Source organism: Onychostruthus taczanowskii, unplaced genomic scaffold, assembly GCF_017590055.1.
Source record: "Onychostruthus taczanowskii isolate IOZ18803 unplaced genomic scaffold, ASM1759005v1 scaffold1, whole genome shotgun sequence".
Classification (NCBI taxonomy): domain Eukaryota; kingdom Metazoa; phylum Chordata; class Aves; order Passeriformes; family Passeridae; genus Onychostruthus; species Onychostruthus taczanowskii.
In genome coordinates this window covers 10,292,382-10,316,325 of record NW_024496525.1, presented here as the reverse complement: position 1 = coordinate 10,316,325, position 23,944 = coordinate 10,292,382, and the positions used below count along the sequence as shown (strand labels likewise).

Genomic DNA, 23,944 nt, shown 5'->3' with positions numbered 1-23,944 from the left:
TACCGTCTTGAATGAAAAGTCTAATAGACTTCTCTTGTTTGTTTTCTTCTCCAGACTTTGGTCACGCAAGTTTCTATCAAAGGAGAAAAAAAAATATTACTAGTATCTTTTAGGTCATGAAAGAGGAGTAACAAAGTTTAAAGTCTTTCCTTTGAACAAAAACTGATTGTGTAAAGGGAGAGACACAAAGCTAAAACTGAATAGAAATACCTGTCTCTTCTGAAAATCTGCTGTTTACAAACTTAAATATTTACTTTTTAAATTGTCTTTGAAGTTTGAGGGGAGGTTGATTCTGATGGCTGTAGTACAGCCCAGTACATCATCATCTTTTTTGAACTGAATCAAAAGTATGCATAGAATAATTATGTCATATGGTTACTGTGGCACTGGGTTCGTGTACTCTGTAGCATTGTAGCATGAAGGTAGTGCTGCTTGTTCCCAGGAGTAAAGCAAAAAAGGCATTGAAAAACTGTGTGCTTACATGTTTGTAGATTTGGGTTGGGAATGAGAAACAGTGAAGCTGTCTATCTTACATGTGCTCTTGTAAGCTTTGAAAGTACAGCTAGAAACCAGTAAAATAGTATCCAGGATCTCAAAATGTTCAATTATTGGGTCTGTTACCAAGGTAGAAATTTGTATCAAATGCAAAAGTTTTTTTGTTTTCTTTTTTTTTTCTGAAATAAGCTGTAAATAATTATGTGATATCTTCCATACTCATTTCTGTTTTAAAATATTTGGGTTTTAAGTGCTGAAGTAGAAAATTTCTGACTCTGGAAATTGATCTTGTATATATAAGCCAAATAGATTTTATTATCTTTAAAAATTTAGTTTTTAGAGGTGAGAAAAGAAACATTAGGCAAACAAGTATTTTTGAGTAGCAATGAATTCATTAGTGTTACATTTAATGACATCTATTAAAAGGAGCTTTTCATTAAATAACAGGAGACATAGAGCATAAATAGAGCTCTGTATTTATGCTCTGAGAATTTAAATTTTGGTCATGTGGATCTGGTTTTCTTCTGCCTTGAGTCTGATTCTACTATAATTTTCCATTATGTGCCAAGGTAGATGTTTCATATTGGTATGGAAGTCTTATGTTTAAGTCTCCAAATGAAGAAAACCTTCAGAACAGTAACCCATGAGGTGTTTTTTGAAATTAAACTTAGTTAAGCTGTAGGCATTTTACTTACAATTTTTCAGGCCTTTGCTGTGCTTATCCCTGGAGATCTTGGGGATGGTCTACCTAAAAAGGTTTGGGAGTGCATATTTTGGGTAACCATGTGGAAAAGTATATGACCTTCACCCATGATGTGGAGAGTTCTGAACCATAGCAAAGCGCACTAAAAATAATTGGAGTTTTGAAATATATCTGCATTGAAAAAGCCTGGTTTCCATTTCCAGGCCTTGGAGAATGTATGTAGGGGGATACTTCCTCCCCAGCCCCCATGATACTTTGCATGCTTGAGCATAAGGTAGCCTTTGGCAAAATTAAGTTTTACAATTTAAAAATTCACTATTGCTGCAAAGCATAGAAGTGTTTCATAGACAGAAAAATGCTTCTGGGGATAGTTGGTATGTTTTTTAATTTGATTTGCATTTTTTGTATTTCTGAATGTAACAAATACTATTGTTTATAAATTTGTGTCCCACTGCTAATTGAGACTTATAACTTTTCAGCTTTCTCTCAGATAGGGCAGGAATCAAGTCTTGCTTAATTTTAATGCAACATATTTTTCCCTTTTCAACGCCCTTTCACTTATATCTTCTGTGTTAAGCAATCTGTTTTCATACAGGTTTAGATGGGAAAAATCAGTGTCACCCCCTCAAATGTGTTATTTCCTTGAATCAAGTTGGAAACAATTACAATGTTGGATTGGATGTTTACTTGTTTTGTTAATCAAAGCTTGTTATATACTAGGTGAGGGTTGGAATGGGGGGTAAGTGTTGCTTTTTGGGCTGGAGGGAGTTAGTTTGGGAATTTTCTAGTTTGGATTGTGTGTCTTTGAAAACCATAACTTCTACTCAATGAAGTTTTAATCCTGTTTTTATCTCTAGTGGTAAAATTTTTACTGCATATGAATTTTCAGTATGAAATAATCTGGATTAATCCCTTGGGCACCAGAAATTCATTGTGATGCTATAAAATCAGGCTTGCAGTACTCTTGTTGATGGTTTGGATGACACGGCACACAAAAATAGACTGTGAAAATAGTTGGTGTTAATGTATTAGAGATTTCCCCTGAAGAGCTCTCAGACCTAGAAAAGGCAGTGGTCTGAGAAGCCTTCCTTTTTAACTGCTCTTTGAAAGAGGAAGCAAGTTTGAAATCATCTAGAGGAACAAAGAACAACTATTTGATGCATCTTAGAACTGCAGAATAATCCTTTTTTTCTTCCTGCAACAACTTTTCCCACAGACCTCTAGCAAGCAGATTCCTTTTTATGTTTTCTTCTAAGCAGTTTTACCTACATGTTGACCATCTAGGGAGATCCGAGTGGAGAAACAAAAAATTGTGTTAATGCTGAAGGAGTTTATATGTGCAGATAGAATATTATCCTTCTAGAGGCAGAGGTAAAAGGCAGTAACAGTTGAGAGGAGATGATTACTGGTGGGTTGTAGGGGGAATAAATAATGAAGCACAAGAGAAAAAACCTATTTGCCTATGTAATAATTAGACAATGAAAGGAGAAGAGGAACACAAAGAATAAATAATAACTCAAATACATTTATATTTTTTTAAAATTTGAGGGGTTTTCTCAGTTGTTTATACTTAAACTAATTTTACGATATCCTGTGAGGAAATTTGTATTTTTTCTTTTAAAAAGCCACATATGTTACAAAAAATAAAAACCTTCAAGAAATACATCAATGAAATGATAGAATATTGAAATTCCTCATTCATGTCTCAGTCAGTGTAGGCCTCCATCATCAAATAGCAGTACAGAGAGACATGTCTTGCTGGGCACTTTCTCATTCTGCATTTGGAGCAAATCAATGAACTTCCCTCCATACTTTCTTGTTTGCATTGGATTTTTTTAATCAATAAGCACTCTCTGTAACAATGTTGCTTAAAAGTAACATTGTAAAGTAAATATGCAAATATATTTTTAAAACCAGTCTAATTAAAGGGGAAATCATAAGGCTTTGCAGTACCTGAAGGGAGCCTGCAAAAAAAGCTGGATAAGGATTATTTAACAGAGAATATTATTGACAAGACATGGCAGAATGGCTTCAAATTTAAAGAGAGTGGATTTAGATGAGATACTATAAAAAAATTCTTTATTGTGAGGGTGGTAAGGCCCTGGAACAGGTGGCCCAGAAAAGTGGTGAATGTTCCATTCCTGGAAGTGTTCAAGGCCATTTTGGATGGAGCTATGAGCAATGTGGTGTAGTGGAAGGTGTCCCTGCCCATGTCAGGGGGGTTGGAACTGGACAGCCTTTGAGGTTTCTTTCAATGCAGACCATTTTATGATTCTATGTGAAGACTTCGCTTTTAGAACTGAATGTACATGTATACCTCTAATGATTTTGTAGCCAAATACTGTTAATTATTCACAGTTACTGTTTTTTTTTTATAGTTGAACATGAGCCACAAATGTGTTTTTGTCTAGGTGTAGGCACTAGTACACTCATATAGATTTTAGGTTTTATTAATTTCATTTATTTTTTAAACATTTCTCTTGTATTACTTTCACTTGTCTAGTAGCCCTTCTGAGAGAAATCTGAAAATGAAAGCAGAATGAAGTTAGTCTAGTGCTAAAAGATGCTGTAGATCTCAGTGATACAGTAAAATTTGATATCAGCACACATAATGCTTTTTGGGGGGATGTGACCTATTTCATTTGCTGAACATGTACCAAGTCTGTACTGGTTGTTGCAGGTATGAGATACTTTTATGGGTATGAGATTTTTGAATAGGAAGGCTGACTCAGTAAACAAATAGTGTCTTCAACCCATACCATTTATCAGCAACTGATAATGAATAATTTGGCCATAATGGAAATGAAGTTAAAATTACATCCTTGTAGCAGGAAGAAATTTGAAAAGAGACCTCTATGATGTATGTTTTAGGTAGTTCACAAACACTACCTTTTGTTCTCAAATTTGATATATTGGTCATTGATGTCTTCTGTTTTCTTTCTGAAAGGTGGTCTTGGAATGCACATTAAAGAAAGACCTTGTTTACAACAAAGTTACTCCTACTTTTTACCACTGGAAGATTGATGACAAAAAGTTTGGCCTCACGTTTCAGAGTCCTGCTGATGCAAGAGCATTTGATAGAGGTATTCGGAGAGCAGTAGAGGATATTTCTCAAGGTACATATTTCAGGTGAAAGACTTGGTAGGGTGGATGAATATTTACTAAAAAATAATGGATGAGTGGATGAGTGTTTACTAAAAAAGATGTCAAAGCACTCTGTGTAACATTTACATGGACAGTATTTAAGGATGTGGATTAAACTACAGTATATTGGGATTTTAATAATTTTTGAAATAGTACTTCTGGCATTTCTAAAGTGCCATTCACTGAAGTGTCTTAAATTGTTTCACGAACACTAATAAGGTAATTTCCTAAAACATCCCTACATAATAAAGCATTGCCTCTTTCTTTTAGACACGAAGAAATGGAGGAAGCTGGAGTGTAATATTCTCTCACTTTGATCTTAGAAGCTTTTTGCAACTCCTGTGTTCTTGTAGGATAAGCTGGGAAGTTGAATGATTTGTGACCTATTGAGTTCTCTTTTTATCTGCGCATACTTCCAGTTAATAGTTTTATTTTTTACTAACAGCTGAGTTAGTAGTAGTAGTTCAGCGTGGTTCTGAGGACAGGTTCTTTAGGAACAGAAGAAGAATTTACTTAGATAGCAATATGGCCAACTGGTTCCAGAGTTTTCCAGAGCTTCACTGAATTAATGGAAACCAGTGAGCAAACTGAAGGACATCATCAAGCTTAGATTCTGAGCTGAAAATATGATAAATGTATTGCTGGTTTGAGACAGGGAGGGAAGAGAACATGTGTCTCAGGCTTGTAAAAAGTAACTTCAGGGATTTTGTGTGTTATCCTACTAATGAAGGGGAGGAGCATGTTTCCAAAGGGAAATGCTTTTTGACATACTCTAATGACTGCTTTGGAATTTTGTTGGTATGATCCATATCCCTGCAAGACAAATATTCAGAGAACATGAGAGTAATTTTTTTCTCTTCGGGTCTCACTTTTAATTTCTGCTGGTTTATAGGAAAATGCAACATAGTGTGCATTCATGCCAACCAAATGTGTCTGCCTTTAATTTTCAAAATGCTACATTAAAAGGAATATACTCCCTTGCTTCTGACTGTTGATGACACTTTGAAAATGCTTTTATAAGGAAGGTGGGAACAAGAGAGAGGAGTGTGGCTGGGAATACTCAGTATAGAAAATGCAGTGTAGAAATTAAGGATGCTTACTAAATCAACTTGAAATGCAGTGATCTATAGGTTAAAACAGTAAACAAGAATATTTATATAATTATCACTGGATATTGAGAGATGATATGGATAACTGGAAGCATTAAGTGGTAAATATGAAGAAAATAACCTTGCCTGCTTTTTTTTTTTCTTTATTTGAAGGTTATCCACCCTCCCAAAATGATGTTGAAGTGGCAGAAGACTGCTTTCAAGTGAGTACATTTTTTAATTAATTGTGCATTTTTTCTTTTACAAATGTACAGAAAAGATTTTGCTCTCACTACTGAGAATAAGCAAAATAAGAGCAATAGCAAAATTCAGTTTAATGAAATAAGTTCTAGAAGAATTGTCTAGAAGACTTATAATATTATCTGTCTTAACAAAAGTAGTTATTTAATCCATAGGATAATTAAGTATCCTGAGTTTAATTTTTAAGTTCAGTATGTCTGTTCAAGTTATATGTCCTCTTTGATCTTATGAAATAAGAAATATTTTTCTGGGAAAGAGAAAATAGAGGAATGAAGTATCTTTTTTACTTGTACCTCGTGTTTGTTTCCTTAAATTTCCCTTTGCAGTGATAAAACTCGTCTAACATCAAATGGTTAGAGTTGAAAAGATGCTGAGACAACGGTTGAAAGAATCTAGTCCGAACCAAGACAGAAGTTCAGACAATTTTTTAAAACACACTGAAGATAAAGTAGTCACTTGTTGAGATTCAAGTTTTTATTGATCATTTTTGCACTATTCAATTTCTGTAGGTCATAATGGCTTAAGAGAAAAAAAAATTATGTCCAACCATGCTTCATAGTTGCAGTGCTTTATAAGTATACCACATCATATACCATAAGTACAGTAACACTGATGCATAGCACTGCCTGGTAATATCCAAGAATCGTGTAATTAAAAAGCCAGCACAAAAAAACATTATGGAGATATATATATATATATATACACACACACACAGAGAGTAAATAACTATATTGTAAGTGAATAAGTTCTACTTGTGTCTATGTATGCTTGTCATTTTTCCCTTCTTATTTATGGTTTTAGGGAGAGCCATGTCTTCATTCATACATATATTCTGTTTTCAGAGTGCAGAAATTTAAATGAATATGAAGATGGTAAAGAAACAAGTTGACTCAGGGGTCTTAGTGACTATTCAGAAAACTGATAGTGTTGCTAAGTGATTTCTTCTGGGAAGGAGTCTTGTCACTTATGCAATAATAAATCCTGTATCAGTGTAGATAGATCTAGTGTAGAACCTCTAGAACACAAAATCAAGAAAATTGGCAGTTGACTTTGAAGATATGATAGGAGACTGAGAGTCAAGTATCTAGAAAGGATACTGTAATGGAGTGGCAATACAGAAGTCTCCTGATATCTTTTCACTTTATGGTAGAAGAAATGTATTGCTTTGTGTTAGTGTTGGCTGTGTAACTACCTGTTGTTCTTTACTTGCAGTGCTTTATTTTAAGGCGCTTGAAAGTAAATTTGCTATGAATATTAGAAATTTCAGATTTTAAAAAAGAGATTATATTTTTACAGGGTGAAGGAAATATGTGCCAAACTTAGTGCAGTCCTTAATCAGGTCTTGAAAGACTTTCTTAAACTTGCTTTGTTGCAAGGATTAATAATTGAACAGTTTCAACAAGCCTAATGAGATCAGAACAAATGAATTACCTCTGATTTTGCTGCCTGGTTATTACCTTTCTATATAAGGATGCCAAAATTGAGGAAAATATCTGAATTCATTATAGTTACAAATTTGTTACTGACAAAGTGGAGAAAAGTGTATTTATGACATCTATTCTATACATATGAATATCAATACGCCACCTATTTACATATGTAAGTATAGGTTTACTTTATATTCCATTTTAAAAAATATATTTTTTTAAATGTCTGTAAACCAGATTTTATATGTATAAATACTCACACACCATATATATATTAAAGGTACAAACAGTCTTGTGTGGTACAAACTGCTGGCTGAACTATCTTTTACATTCTAGACAGGAAAACATAATTAATGACTTCATCGCAATAGACATTGTTTAACTGTGGATTTATGCTGTGGATAGATGTCCTGTTTTCTAAACACAAAAAAAGCTAGCCAATATCTCTTACCATATCTCTGCACAGCAAAGTAAAATAAGTGATACTGATACTAGCATTTATCAGAAGGAAGGAAAAAAAAAGAAATGCAGAGAAAACTGAATCAACCCTGGTTTAGCTCTGCTTCATCCAAACCAGGTTTATGTATCAATAATGAAGCTGTAATTGCAGACTTATGCACATGAGTGTAGAAAACTTCACCATTTTAGTTACAAGCATCAGGTCTGGTCTCCAAGACCAAATTGTCCACATTCTCTTTCAAATTATTAATTCCTTCCCCTTCAAGACTGATAAGCTGATAAGTGAAACTGGATACCCCAGTTTGATGCATAAGACCATCATTCTTTAAGGGAAATGTATTGAGTATTTGAAGTCATGTTGACTTGTCCCCCACTTTTTGCCACTTCTACATAGTTTAAAAGGCTTAATGATTTTTTGTTTACCTGTTTATTTTATAAGCTGTTTTCCAAAGTCTCCATTAGTATTTTTGAGTGTATTTTGGAGTACATCTATGCAAGGGCATTTTGGAGTGTGGATACAATATTAAAGAGTAGTTTTTCCTATACTCTTCTTGTCATCTTACACAGCAGGAAATCCTATATTTAGTGTACATTTGAATTATAAATATAGTATTTGGTTTGTACATAAATTTCTTTCATAGTGACTTGTTTTTGTTGTTTGATTTTATTAAATGAAGATGACTAGATAATGAAGAAAGCTAAACATGTTTCTTAATTATTTTACTGGCTGGTTATATTTGGTGCTACAGAGAGCACATAAAATTATCCAAAGAAGATCAAAAGTTATCATCTCAGTGTGAAATCTCAGTGCTTCCTTGTAATAAGTATTATCACATTTTATAGAAGTAGTTAGCAGAAATAGTGATTGTCCAAAAGTTGTATGTGCATATCTTAAATGTAAATCCAAAAACTGAACTCTTGTCTTGTGCCTTCTAGGCTAGCAGGTGGCTTGCTATGTTAGACTTTGGTTCACTAAATTTTTGATTTTTTAATTTACATTTTGTAAATAAAATCTCCCAGAGAAAGCATTCTTTTTGCTGAAGATCAAATTTATCATTTTAAGAAGACATAGCTTCCTTGTAGTTTCTTTAGCCTCTCTGTTTTTTACAAAAAATATTAAAATCCTAGTATTAAAAGAATATGATCACTTAAGGGTTGTCATGGTTGCTTAAATTATTGCAATTATTTTTAGTTGTTTAATTAACTTATTAGATGCGAAATGTTCATATCATCAAATAAGACCTAGTCTTACCAGATTAATTTCAAACAGAAATACATTAATGAGTTAAGGCAGAGCTATCTGACTTCCTATAATGTTGGTAAATGGACCCTGGAAAAGTATGTGTACTTACACGGAAATATACGTTGGGAATTTGTTCTTTTAGGAAGTTTAGATGGTTTTGGTATAAAACCTTGCATTTTGAATCTAGGAGCAGCTTGTGTAAGTCACTTTGCTGGTTTGTTAAAATATTGGCTCCAGTTATTTTCCTCTACCAAATATAAACTTATTGCTCTAAAACTTACCTAGCTCAACTGAAAAAAAACCCCAAAAAATATATTTTTTTTTTCCCAAGAAGTAAATCTAAATGAAATCTAGAGCTCATATATTTAAAATTATTTTTGTGGGGGTTTGGGATCCTGTAATCTGTAAGTCTTACTTTTGTGAACTGAAAAATAGAGTAGTTGAGCATTAATTTTTTCAGTTTTTGTAGATTCAGCCATATTGTTGTTATTTATAGGCTACCAACACATTTTAACAGTTTGAAGTAATAAGAATTGAATCACTTAGGCTTCTGAGTTTCTTACTACTAGTAGAAGAAAACTGTAGACTGATAAATTGTAAGCAGAAAATAAAAAGTTTGGCTTGTTCTTTCAGAAGTAAGTACACTGGACTTTTTGTTAATAGTAAGGGGAAAAGGCCTGAAACTCACATGCATCTTAAGTGGTTTTGGTGCAGGCAGGGAAGACATTAATTGTTTATGCGCTGCTGTGTAAATACACTATTTTGTGACCTCTTCATAAGGGCCTTCAATGACCACTCAATTTATTTTATCTATAACAAAATGTTTGCAGAAATTTTATTTTACAAAAATGCCATTATGACTTTTAAGGAAATGTGAAATAATTTACCCTTGACACACTGTTTTATGGATAAGATGGTAAAACACTAAGGATTAGAAACACTTAGTGCAGTTAATAAATTGCTTAGGTCCAGTTCTTAGAACTAAAAGTAATATCAATTCACATTATCAATTTCAAATAAATCTGTTTATATATTGTGCTAAAACCATTTTGGTTTATTAAGCTTTTTTTGTTGGAGTTGTATATAAAAAACAGGAAGAATTCTTTTTTCCCTCACCGTATTCCTAGCAGCCTCTTTATATGTAGTGTTCTCCATATATTCAGGTGGAAAAGCCTTTGAAGAAAGAGACATGCCAAATGCCAAATTTTTTAGTTTAAACTGTATGAAATATTCAGAGTAATCTAGGTCCTATGTCAGAAACACATACCTGAAAATAATAGAGTTTCTTTGCCAAATATATTGCTCCATCAGTCTCAGAAATAGCCAAAGCAGAAGGAAGTCATTCAGATGTTTTTGAAACCTGTATAATTTATTCAGAATTGAAAAATTAAGGAAAAAGCATTGAAATGTTTTTTGTGTTGTTAGCATCAAACAGCAGATTTTCGGGCCTCATGGGAAGTAAATGCAAGAACTGGGATGCAGCGGAAATGTGGTCTCTCATCCATCCTTGTGTGTAATCATTAAACTTACTTAGAGGAGAACATTTTTAACAATGTTTGCAGAACAATGTTGAATTCTCTCCCAGACTTAACTCTGGCAAACTGGGAGAAGTAAGGAGAGAAAATTTGAAGAACAAGAGAAGCTCAGTCTGGTTTTCATTTTCTCTACAGCTGTCATCTGGCTTTGAATTCTGCTGGAGAGCTACAGCTGGAGTCATTTTATTGCTTTACCCAGCATCCTTTTGCTTGTGCTCACAGAAATGTTTTAGTAGTCTTGGAAAAAAATTCAGAGTATCTCTTAGCAACCATAGGACAGTAATTATTATACCAGCAGCTGGGAGCAAACCAGATTTCCGTTGTGCGTTAAAAACTGGCGTAGGTTACTTTACAGATGATACTGAATAACCTATGCCAGTACTGTACTTTGCAGGCTGTGGTTAAAGAATATTGAATGTGGGCGGTGTAATTGCTTTGGACAGTAGAAAAGGAGAATGTGTGCATCTGTATTAGTGTGTGATACTCTGTATGTTTGTTCTGTATATGTTCTTGTGGAAAACTTTATATGTTTGCTTCTTACTTAAATGCATTTTCAACACAATACCATTTTTGTTTCTAGGGCTTCCTACTTCAGATTGTCAGTGTTTCCATTATAAATGTGGGTTTTCAGATGTTTATGACCTTGTAATAAAACATCACATTGGAGCAGGAAGTTGTCCAAGGAAAAGGTTTTTGATGCTAATAAGCGTGGTTTGACTGTATCAAAACTGCAGTTTAATTAAGAGCAGAGAGTTCAGCATGTTCATCTGGCTTTTCTGTAATTCAGCATAGTGAATATTTATTGGCTAAAGGACTGACATGATTGCTTTTCATTTTAATACTAGAAGTCAGTCTGTGTCCACTTACCTGTAGGGTGTAGGATGGTAAGCTGAGCATTGTGCTTCAGAAATGCTGTCTGGCGAGTTCTTGCCTTACAAAAGGTCACATGCTTTTCTCTGTCTGCTACCACCCTGAAATTTGTCCTTGAAGTCAATTAGTTTGAATTGTGGCATCTGTGTTGGAATTTTCTAAAAGCATTCTTTGATAATTGCTGTGTATAGGGCATGAAGGGTTTGCTTTAAGATGAAGGTTTGGGTTTCGTGCATCATCTGGCACTGCTAGTTAGCACAGTAAGAGGTGATCTGTGCCTGTGTCCTTTGTTAGATGGAGCCCTCCTTGACTGCCAAGGGGGGTTACTTGTCTTCCTGTGTGAGCATGTGCATGTGTCTTTTTTGCTTTAAAGTTATGTAGTTTATTTTTAAAGAAGAAAGGTGTGAATCACCTGCAGGGACAGGAAATAATGCAGGCTGCAAATATCACCCAGGGATAAAAACAGGCTTGTGGGTAGTATGTGTTTTTTCCCTGGGAAGGAAGGAGTAGAAGTTTTTGCAGCTTGCTCCCTTCTTCCTAGACCACTCAAATTTATAATAGCCAGGGGAAGGGGGATGCTTATCACTGTGGTTTCTGTAAAATGGCTTCTGGCTCTTAGCTTAAACATTTGTGGTAATTTTATACATTGCTCGGACCCAAAATGGTTGTAGGCATTTCTTTCTCATTTTGAATGCAGTTCTTCTGTAGTTTGGGCCACTGTTTTGGAAGCTTTTTATGTCATTGGGCAATGTATCTGCAGGAGTACCTCCTGCTATGAAGATGTTTGCTATTGCAGTAATATTTTGATGATTTTTGCTCTTAAAATAAGTATACATATATGAAGTCTAATTGTTTTTAGTTATTCCAATATATCTTTTATACTCATTTCCCAAAAATGTTTCACCAGAAAATTTAATTTTGACAATAACAGGGTCAATTACTTTGTGGTGGTGTCATGCTCAAGAATCTGGCAATAGTACTTCTTTTTGGTGTTTTGCCTGTCTTCAAAATTTTTCAGGGGAGCTTTACCCTGATTGAGTGAGCTTTTGTCTTTCTTGGGGTGTATGCTCTGTAGTATTAATTACACTGATCATTAATTAATTACTAAATTCAATGTTTTCCCATATGGTGCTTCTGAAACAATACCTATAAATTTAGTGACCTGATGATTTTCTTTCTCCTACAAAATCAGCTACAGACCAGCTACTTCAAACTATCTACATCTCTTCAAACTTGATATGTTAGACTTTTATGTGTGTGAGGTACTAATGTAATCCTAGAATAAGTTCCTTAAGTACTTTGATAAGTGAAAACTAATGATTCTGAGTCAATATTTAACCTGCCAAAACTTTAAGTTTGCTTCTGCCTCAGTATTTTTCTGTAGTATTCTTATTCTTTTCCTCTAAACGTTTTCTTGATACATACAAATCCTTGTAATAAAGCTGAAACATTCTCATTGCTGGAAGCTGGATGATGCCAGAATTTTCTCAGTGCTATCCATGATGACAGCCAGTTAACTTTACAGCATCCCTCAATGCAAACAAAATACAGTACATTTTTGGCAGCTCAATGGAATTTGTATTAAAATGCTGTGCTGTATCCTAAGTATGTCCCAGTCAGTCAAGCTTAAAGAATGAGAACTGTTCGTGTTTTCAATTCATTTCAGAAACTGGATCATCTTACAAGCCAGTATTCCACCCAAACATACTTCCTCTTCCTTTTTCTGAATAGCACAGGTCTTGCAGCCATTTCATCATGTATTGCTTCATAGTCTCACTTTTGTATCAAATTGCCTATACAGCTTTAATTGCAAAATGACACTCATTCGTGTTTAATGCGCACTTGCTGCAATTAGGTATTTTAATTGGGCCAGTATAGGTTAATTTTTTTTTTCTTCCAGCTGATTTTGCTTTTAATTTATTAAAAGATCTGACTAGCTCTTGCCTTATTAAATAGTCTCAGATTTTTTTTTCCAATTGTGTTTTTGTAAATACTGGCAGCCTCATGGGTAGTTAGAGAAAACGTTATCTCAGAGACAGGTTAATCTCTTATTTCCTTAAAGAAGTCTAATTTTGCAACTGTATTTCAAAGGCATGTATCTCTAGTGCCCAAGCTGTTTACTGTCTGCAGAGAAATTCTGCATTTACAAAGGCTGACTCAAAATAAAGAAAACGCTTGCCTGCTTCTAAATGCTTTAAAAGTGTGCATTTAAGAATACTGGTGTTTATGGATACCTCTAATACATTATATGAAATATTAACACATTTATGTATGAACTGGTTGGGTTTGGTGTTGTTTTTATATAAATGCAAAAATCATTTCAAGGAAGTTCTTATGTGTTCTAGACGGCTCAAGAAAATACATCAGGTTCACTAATGAAAGATCACCTTTTTCAACATGAAACTGTAGTAACCAGTGAAACTTACAACAGTGCAAATTTAAGGCCTTCAACATTTGAGGATTTCAACACCAGGAGAGCCTGTTTTCCTAGCCAATCTAACCAGGTAAGAATACCAATAAAAGAAGCAGTCTTTATTTGCTTGCTGTATTAATGGCACAGTAAGTAGTTTCTGACAAGAAATCACTGCACTCCAAGTCCATGTACTTTCAGCTTCTTGAAATGTTCAATATTAAACTTTGCAGCTGAAATATTATAGCATTATTAGGACAGAGGTAAAGCTTTGTGAAGGTATTTACCTATCAGTGTAGTGCACCAGACTACGTGATTAAATATTTAATTTCTTTGAAGTCTGTTTTTGTATTGCAGATTTCAGTATCTTTAAAAGTTGTTTAATTTTTTTCAGAAAATGTTAATTGGACATTAGCTCAATCTTAGTTGCATGTATATTAATACTGTTTTGCTTAGAAATATTGAAAAGTATTCAGCCTTTGGTACAGCAGTATAGCACTATACATTTTTCTTCTTTTCTAAAGCTAAAAGAACTGACAGTTTTTGTAGACTGTAGAAGTAGTCTTAGTAAGATGGACTACAATTAATTTGATGGTCTTACGTCTAGAACCAAAGACATGGGAAGCTTTTAGAATGTACTGAATAACAGATGTCAAAGCAGAATGCAAGTTCAAGTAGTTCTGAAGACTTACCAAATAATTCTGTTGCTTGTAACAAAGCTTTTTAGTACCTTCAGTTATTTTTGCAGAGAAAAATAGAATTGTAATTAAGTCTTATATCAGCTGCTCTTAATCTGCTTTATTGGGCAAAAGAAGCAAGCAGTGTTGTCTGGAGAACTAAGAAGCTTGAAATTATTAATTCTTTATTCATTGATCTACTCCAATTATCTCTTCATATAAGTCACCTCATATTTTTGTTTCTGTTAAGGTGCATATTTACCTTTTTTTTTTCTGTTAAGGTACATATTTTTCCCTCTTCCCATTTACTTGCAAAGAGAATTGTAAGTATTTTTTAGAATAGAATGGTGATTAGGTTATTGCAGCTAAAATTTAATGGCTAGAGTAAGCAGTGATGTATGTCCTGTTAGTCTTCCTTGCATTGTAAAGAAAAGTGCAGTAGCTTGAAATTTCTGTGTGTTTTAAAAGCACGTATAAAATCAACTGCCACGGAAGTGATAGGTTATGTTAAACTGATTAGTCTGTGTCTGTCTGATAGAAATTAAATAGAAATTTCTTCCAAATGACCATGTTAGAATTCAGTTCTTGAAAAGTGAAGTTATGGGGGATTCCATAAAAATTTAAATAGATATTCTTTAAAATATTCTTCTCCTATTGTAGCACCACTTGCAAGCAACAGACACTCTCTGCTTTTTGCATGGTCTTGTGGTACACACATTTAGAACATAGGTAGGTCACCAAAACTTCACATTCTATATGTGCACACGCTGTACTGGTTCTGCCAAACTCCATGCATATGACCAGGTGGCACTGCAGATCTTGAGCTAATTACTGGCTTTATTTCAATTTTGTGTAAATAAGTTTGAACACTCTTACTTAAGAGTGTGCTCATAAGTTGAATAGTTCAAGAAGTACATGCTCCAACTAAAGAAATAATTAATGACAATTCAGATTTTACCTGTCATATTTTGACTGTTAGTAAAACATACTCAAGTCCTTCACCTTTCCAGCTTCTGATACCTGGATGTGTGTTAAACTTTGCAATGATGTAGGCAGCTGCTGGTGTCTTCATACTGAGAAGTTGCAACATGAGCAAAATCAGGTGTAATTTTTTGAGGAGAAACAGCAGAGGCTACAGTACCAGAAGTGACTGTGCCTTATTTAAAGGTGCACCCCTTCAAGTAAGGTGCAATACTTGTGGGTTCAGTTACATCAGGAAAAGTTTTCTGCTTAATTTCTGGTTGGCTAATCATGTCAGATTCTCTGTGGAATTTCAGTTTGCTGTAACATTCTTCCTCCCTTCCTGCTTCAGCTTCACATAGATGACATTTGTACTGAGTTTTAGTTTTGACTATTTAGAGGATTGAGTGCATTATTCTCATTTGTACCTATGTGAATTTGGATTGTGAATTGTTCAAAACTTTTCATGTACTTCCTGCATTCACATAGGTGCCATTTAATACCCAATGAATAAGCTCTTTCCAGCCTTTCTTCAGTTTGCTTATTTTTCAGTGTGTTCTGCTCAAAAAATATTTCTTAATATCGGTACCTTAAAGTGTAGTGGTGCCTTACTTGTAACATGCCAGTTAAGTATTTTTAGGTGTTGGACTCAAGGCTTGAAAAAAATAAATGAGTTCCACGTATGTGGCGTGTTCTGCTCAAACAAATAAAAAGCCTTCAAAGGCTAAGGAGAAGTCAAATTCTACCATTGTTAGTATTTGTAGTGATCTTTATTGGCTGTTAGCTGTCTGGGCAATGGGAAGTTGAGGGTGCATTTTTGTATGGAGGTTTTAGGGTTTTTTTCTTTTAAACAATGAGTTTTATTTACTGTCTTAAGTGCCTGCATAATATTCTACGTGGACAGCGGGGTAAGGATCCTTTATGCCTGTAACATATGGAATTCTAATAACTTTTGTGGCTTTTTTTCTTAAATAAATTTATTCTGTAAAATGTTCAAATAAGCCCATTAGCCATAGTTAGTTATTTTTGCTAAACAATGGATTCTTCCTCTTGTTTGAAAACAGAATAGGGCTGAGAAGCAGTCTGCTTTTATAAGCAAAGGGGAAGCCTAACTGCTTGTATAGGAGCCTGGGGAAGTATGGAAGTGAAGCAATGTTAGCTGAATTGGGTATAGCCTTTCTTCTCCCTGTATCCTTGAAACCTTGTGGAAGTTCAACTATGTGGCTTAGAGCCAAGAAAAAAAAAATTGTTCTTGTTAGCATACTCCAGTTGAAAGTCCCAGGGCAAAGCATCTCTAATTACAGTTCTGTACTCATCACACAAGGATTGTTGAGCAGGGAAGTGATGGTTAGAGCAGGCTACAGATATTCTTACATAATCAGAAGATAGCATATTTTAAGAAGCTCTTCCTTCCTCTTTTACAGCTGCCTTCCCTTTTCCCTTCTCTGTCTCCTACCCCAAAATCAGGACATGCAGACTTCAGCACAGTAGGAGTACAGATGCATGCAAAGTGACATAGAAGTGTTTTAACCTAAAACAACTTCTTCAGTAGTTTCACACACTGCAACAGATCAGGAACATGCAGTTCAATTGTTGTACATGACTATAGAATGGTGACACATTCATTCTCATTAATTTGAGTACTAATATGATAAACCTTCTCAAAGCAACAATACTGATGCCAAGATTATTCCCAAGTAATTCATGATTCTAGAAGAATTTGTAATACTAATAGGTTAGAGAGGGGAGGGGTATTTTGTCTTTTCTGAGAAATGGATTACAGGCTGTGCACTAGACAGAAAAAAAGGCAGAATTTGACCTGAAGCCCACTCATAATCTGGCTCTGATTATAATAGCCCTACAGTGTAGAAAACTAATTGTCTGCCTGTAAGGTAGAAATACTGGGGCATACTGAGACCCTTGCTCTTTTGCTGCACTGCCTGCTGTTTTCAGGAGCTACTTTTATACACATATGCTAAATTTTTACCCTGTCATTATTTGCACTTTTTCTTGCAAGTCACTTGTAATGTGATTTCAGTAATATTTAGTGTCAATTCACTGTCTTACTGCAGGCCTTAGATATCTAATTGTATTTCAGTTTGGATGATTCTCTGAATTTTGTCATCTTTGTCAACTTTTTCATGTCCCCACACCCTTTCATTGTAAGGCAGAATAAACAAGAATTCTCACCTTATTTCTCTAATGGTTTTGTATGTGTTCGGCACATTCATTATTACTTGCCTTTTGAAGTAAAAGGTCTTAAATTATGGTCAGTTCATTACAAATGGAAAATTTAAGAAGTACTTGGGTCTTTGCCGGCCTGTGTCCTAAACTAATCAATCTAAGTACTGTATATTATCTAAGGAGAGATAACGCATGCTGTTACTGATTGATTGTCATAGTGAATGTTGTTCTTAGTAGTGCAAAATCCTCATCTAGAACACAGCCTTGATAATTAGTTACCAGTATTCAGTACTCTTGTTATGAATTGGAGAGGGTTTGAAAACTTACAGCAGGAATTAAGGAAAGCTTCTCCTGGATAACACAGTAGTGAATGTAGCAGAGAGTTAGTCCTAAAGCAGCAGATCATCACATGAAATCAGCACATAAGGCATAATTAGTCTGTGGAATTAGTTTCCACTTTAAGATGTTAACACACTAATTTTGAGCATAATTCACAGAGCAGCATCAAATTCTATGTGGATACCAAAATACCCAAAGCTCTTACAAAACATTAAAAAGTCAGGAAAGAATACTGAAGCTCATAGACCTAATACCCTGCAGAAGACTCATTATTGTGGGGATGTTTGTAAATTTTAGTAGTGAGAAAATAATATGATTTTTTTTATCCTCAGGCAGCAAAAGAGAAAAGTCTTGATTTTTTAGTTTTCTAATTGAAGTTTTACATTGTAGGTGGACACAAATTTGGGACTTCACCATAGTAAACTTCTATTACTTTGCCTCTACTTTTCAGGTCCCACTGAAGTCAATCAGACACGTTAGTTTTCAGGACGAAGATGAAATTGTGAGAATAAACCCTCGTGACATTTTGATACGTCGTTATGCAGACTACAGGCATCCTGACATGTGGAAGAATGACCTGGAGAGGGATGATGCGGACTCAAATATACCATTTTCTAAATCAGACAGTAAAAAATCTGACTATTTGTACCCGTGTGGAGATGGAACTAAGTTGAATTCCCTAAAAGACTCAAAGAGTTCTGTGGTATTTAAAACTCAGCCTTCCTCATCAAAATTTAAAAACTCAAAAAGAAGAAAAGAGGATGGTGAGCGTTCCCGCTGTATATACTGCCAGGAAAGGTTTAATCATGAAGATAATGGCAGAGGAAAATGTCAAGATGCACCAGATCCTATTAAAAGATGTATCTACCAAGTTAGTTGCATGCTTTGCGCAGAGAGCATGCTGTATCACTGCATGTCAGACTCTGAAGGAGATTTCTCTGATCCTTGCTCGTGTGACACTAGTGATGACAAGTTCTGCTTACGCTGGTTAGCACTGGTGGCACTCTCGTTCATTGCTCCATGTATGTGCTGCTACCTCCCCTTGAGAGCATGCCATCACTGTGGTGAGGTGTGTGGGTGCTGTGGAGGAAAGCATAAAGCTGCGGGATGAATCGGTCTTGTGCCAAACAGAGCTGAAAAATCTTTGTTTCCAGGAAGCATCTAACTTGGATTTGTGGAAGCTTTTTGGCAAGCTGAAGGGAATCTTCTTTCACGTAAGAGATGCTTGATGTGGAGGAAGCAACAAGACTTGTCAGACCTTGGCATTTTACAAGCGCTAGCCACGCCTAACTATTTCCTTTGAGTGCGTGGCATTTGTTGCAAGTTGTGAAGGAGATTTTGCAAAGGAAAGCCTGTTCTTATTATTGGCTATAAAATGAGTATATAAACTATGATTATACTAAAAGGGATTAACTTTTGCCACTTTGTACATTCATGGTTTAGGTGAGGGGGCTCTTCTAAAAGGATTAAAACTTATCTGAGGGGAAATTTTAACTAAAAGTGCACTAGTGACAGTTGATTTAAGATTAAGAAAAGTTAATACTCAGCAAATGAGAATTGAAACTGATTTTAAGTGCAACTAAATCACTTATTAATAGTTTTTTGGAAGCAACTTTATGTATAAATAACAAATGTTTATATTTAACTAAATGTGTAAGGTACGAATTATTACTTGTTAAACTTTCCTTCCCTCCAATATAGTAGGTATGGACCATATCTACTGTCACATTCCATGGTAGTATTTTAAATAGTTAATTTAGTTGCATTTTTATTCCAGATGGACAAATTGATATTTTCAGTCCTGGTTCCCTTCAGCTACAGTTTGTGTTGAGTTGTATCCATGCATTCTGATAATCTAAAAACCTTTAAAATATTAATTATTCTAGTCTTGAGTGACCAATATTTTTTTTGTTAAAGCACAGATGTAATTGTCTAAAATGTTCTTGTTAGAACATAACATTTATTTTTATATATAAATTACTTTGATTTCAACATAATAGCAAAAAGGACATTGTTTCTGTTGTTCAACCAGCAAGTTGTTTTCTTTTGGGGTGTCCTCCAAAAATACTTTCTTGCATATTCAAATGTTCATTAAGCAAAAGGTACATTAAGGCAGTTGTAACAAATTGTCACCAGTGTTCTTGTTCATCCTTCTGTTAAACTAGGATCCTGTTCAGCTGTTTATCAAGTACTATGATTAAAACAAAAGATTAATAACAAAAGTGAAATTGTTTTCATTATTTTGAACCACAACTTTTTCTAATTTGAATGGGCAAGAACAAAAGTACTGTGTGTTTTGTTCAAAAAGAACAACAAAAGACTTAGCTTGAGAAATAAATTACAGCCCAGGCAAAACTGAGTGAATTTCTTAACTGGGGAAATTTGAAGGCAGGGCTGGGGAGGGAGGCTGAAGAGTGTGCATGTATGTATGTGTATGAGTGGTGGTATATTGTGTATGGTATTTCTTATGGTTTTGTACTTAGCAAGTCTAGCTTTCAGGTAAGAATTAATCAATTAACCCACAGAGAATTTTTAAAAGCATTACATGTTGTGCTGTGTTATGAAATAAGAATAATTTACTTCTTATTAAAAACATGTGAAACACTAAAAAACAGTCACAATTCGTTAGCAAAGGTGCCTGTTTGACATCTTGGCTGGAGTGGGACAGGTTGGCTTTAGTATACCCTTGTTCTTAAACACAGAACCAAATAATTTTATTTTTAAAATGCATTACTTTTCTCACTTACATGCATTTCTTGAGTATATTTTGCGTAATTTTTTTTCTGCATGTATCTGGCCCCTTAGTTTTCCTTTGTAGCCCAGAAGTAAAATAAGCAAATGTATATATCTATTTGTAAAATACTTTTTAAAAGAAAACATTTATATTTATATTACAGCTTGACTTGACCACCTTGTGTACATAGATCATCTCAAAGTATTATTTCACATTGAAAAAGACAACAAATAACTTGATAACTGTAGAAGTTATGGAAGAGCTTCTAGTTTTGTATTAAGAGTTGATTGGATGGCTGAAGTCCAAGAATATGACACGGTAGCAGCAGTCTTGGGTTTTTACTGTTTATGTATTTGAAAGCTGCTACTCTGGTTGGTTTTCGTGCTTCACACATTTTCAGCTAAACTTGGTTGCCTAGAATAGACTGTTAACTTTAAAAACAACTTTCATTAAAAAATGTTGATGTTTTTCTAGTGAATGAGAGGAAATTAATGTTTGTACATGCTAGGTTCCTAATTCAAGGTGGAGAGGTATGAACAACCTAAGAAAAGAACTTGCTGGCTGTATAAGAAAATGCTATATAATCATACTGTAAATATACTCCAGAAAGAAATTAGTTTTAGCAATTTCCTCTGAGCACTATACAACATAGTGAAACTCCTGGTCCTGTACTGTATTTTATATGACACATATACTTTAATATTTTTATTAAATGTGTGCATTAGTATTTTCACCTTGCATTTAACCACTTTGCTGCTAAAATGTTTTCACCTTTTGCTTTTCTCTTTGAAGACTTCTGTCATCTAATAATGGTTGCTGAATGGGCCCATGCTTGCTTGTTCCTGTTGTGCAGCAATGTCAGCCAGCTTGCCTGGTTTGAGAGACCAAACAAACGCAAAGATGTGAGATTGCATAAGGACTGGTTTTAGTAGCATGCACTTGTACTTTTTTCTCTGGTGCTAGGGATTTTACCCACTGTTACATTTAGGAGATGAGCAGTGGAAGGTAGACATACAGCAAACTCATTCCAGAACGGCTTGTTGCATCCATACATCTTCTGGTTTTGGCGGCACGTACCATTCATTCTATCTCTTGTGAAATACTTTCTTGAGCATTTGGAAATGGAGAAATTTCTTCCTCAATCCGTAGTCTTTGCCCTTAACATCCGAGCTGTAGTTTGTCAGGCGTGTAGTAGCAGAGCTTTGTGTTGCTTGGAGGGGACCCGAGCCTTTGGAAACCGTCACTGAATATTAAGTCCCTCGCTCGCTGACAGCCTCGGTTACGGTGAGAATTGTTTCCCCTTGAAAGCGGGGAAGTTAAGGGAGCGCGGCGCTCGGGCACCATCTGCTGGGGGAACGCTCGGCGGCCTTCAGGCACAGCCCTTGGTGACACCGCAGTTAACTAACGGGGCTCTCCGTGCACGCCTTAAGGTACACCGTTAGGTTATGCTTTAGCCATGAATTTGCAGAATACTCATTCGCAATCTGATGGGATACTTTAGCTCACCATGCCTCTTAAGTTTAATCATTAATACTGAAGTAAAAACCTTTTAAACCCTATATTTTGTTAGGTTTAAAATTGTTATGATGGCCTGTTACAAGAGCATAAAAACCAGGAATGAAATGAAAATTGTTTTGATTGTGTCACTGGGCTTTGAAGAAAGGGGGATTTATTATTATGATTATTTTATTTATTTCCCCTCTTGAAGTTCTTCCCACAGCAAGGTGGTGGAGTTTTCATGCTCCTGCAGATGGAATTTGGCCTTTTGTGATACAAATCAAGTTGTGAGGATGCACAGGTGGGTGCGTGCTCTCGCAAATGAAATTCAGTAACTGGAGGATACACCTACAGCTGTGTGCATGGTTAAAGCAATATCTAATGATAATCTACAATTATTATGGTAACTGTTTAGTAAACAGCATGACATCATAAAACTCTTCAAGAGCTTATAGAAGAGATGTCTCAAACAGTCTTAACCAATGCAGTTTCCTCTAGAGAAGCAAATGTATTTTGAAGAATGCCTTAATTGTGCATGCTGGAATATAACATTCCCATTTTGGATGCGTTGTCCTCAGAACGATATGTTTGTGTGTACCTGGAGGATAATGTTGAACACTTCTGTAAATAATGCCCAGGTTCAAATTAGACTTTAAATCTTTTCCAAGCTTATGGCACAATGTGCAGCCAGTACAGCTATATGTTCATATTAGTAAAATGAAGATCAGGATCGCTGACTGGCAAAAAAACCCCAAAAACTTTAAAAAGATGCCTTATGGTACTATTAGTCCAGCAGCTGGGTGGATAAAACTTGTTTACTTTGGTGCATTTACAAATATAAAGGGTTGAGGGGGATGTTGGATTTTCATTTTGATTTTTGTTTCTCTGAAAGTTTCTCTTAATTGCAAAAGTTGTGGTTCGTTAAAGAAATCAAAGCATTTGGTGAAAAAGCAGCCTTCATGTTTAAAGCTGTGGTATAAGCTGTACATGGTTTTCCTTCTTTTGCTTGGTGCCATTTGCTTTTCACCCTAATGACCTCAAAGTGCCTCATGTGTATATTGTTTCCATTAAACCTCAACTGCTATTTGTGTCTACTAAATGATGTATAATTTAATTAACTCATCCCATAGGTGTTGCGTAAAGAATATGAATATAGCTTGTTACTTTGAGTATATAATGTAAATATGTCTTTAAGTTTGTAACTGGTTTGTTGCATCATATCCTTCTAAGTTGATGAAGTAGATAACACCATAAAAACTGTTTCAATGTTTTTCCTGTAATTACCTGATTAAAACTATCTTGAAATGAAAAAAATACGTTTTTCTGTTCTGTGTTGGGATTGCTCAGAACAGTGCACATGAAATGAAATGTTGCAGCTCAAGAACAGAATAAAAAGAAGTAAATACAGATATTACCTTCAAACTCTAGCATCTTTCATTGTAGGAACCATTTTTAAGAGTCGCTATAATGTTTTAAAGAAAAACGGGCTTATACCAGTTTGCTTTGTATGCACAGCAGTACTTGTCATTGACATCATGCTGAGGAGATCAAGATTCCTTTACATAAAACATATATATCTGAATTCCCACTTGACCCCACCACAAAAATGCCTATCTCTGAATATAATTCTAAGGTTTGTGTAAGTTACAGAATAAGAAATACACCAGAAAAGGAAGGAAAGCTAATCAGTCCATGAAGAAAAATGAACAAGTAGAAATCTGTGAGACCATAATTTGAAAGTTCAGTGGTCAGGGTTTAGGCTAGATAATTTTAAATTGAATTGTATTTGCCTCTAGGTTTTACAAATGCTTTCTTATTGGTTACAGCCAATAAAACAATTCTCTCTTTTCATTTGATCAGTTGCTAACTTTCAGTTGCTAAGAATTTTCATTGCCAGCTGCCTCTAGGTTTTACAAAT

The 23,944-nt window shown here is 34.9% G+C and overlaps 1 protein-coding gene across 1 annotated transcript in view; it reads left to right on the top strand.

Annotated features, from left to right (window-relative positions):
- SPRED1 (sprouty related EVH1 domain containing 1) overlaps positions 1 to 23,324 on the top strand; it is a 60,942-nt gene extending 37,618 nt beyond the window's left edge. Inside the window, exons 3-6 of the mRNA XM_041397211.1 lie at positions 4,146 to 4,314; positions 5,605 to 5,654; positions 13,571 to 13,729; positions 18,247 to 23,324. Of these exons, the coding sequence (XP_041253145.1) occupies positions 4,146 to 4,314; positions 5,605 to 5,654; positions 13,571 to 13,729; positions 18,247 to 18,906 (1,038 nt within the window). The 3' untranslated portion in view covers positions 18,907 to 23,324. The remainder of the gene's footprint in view (positions 1 to 4,145; positions 4,315 to 5,604; positions 5,655 to 13,570; positions 13,730 to 18,246) is intronic.
- Positions 23,325 to 23,944: the final 620 nt, after the last annotated feature.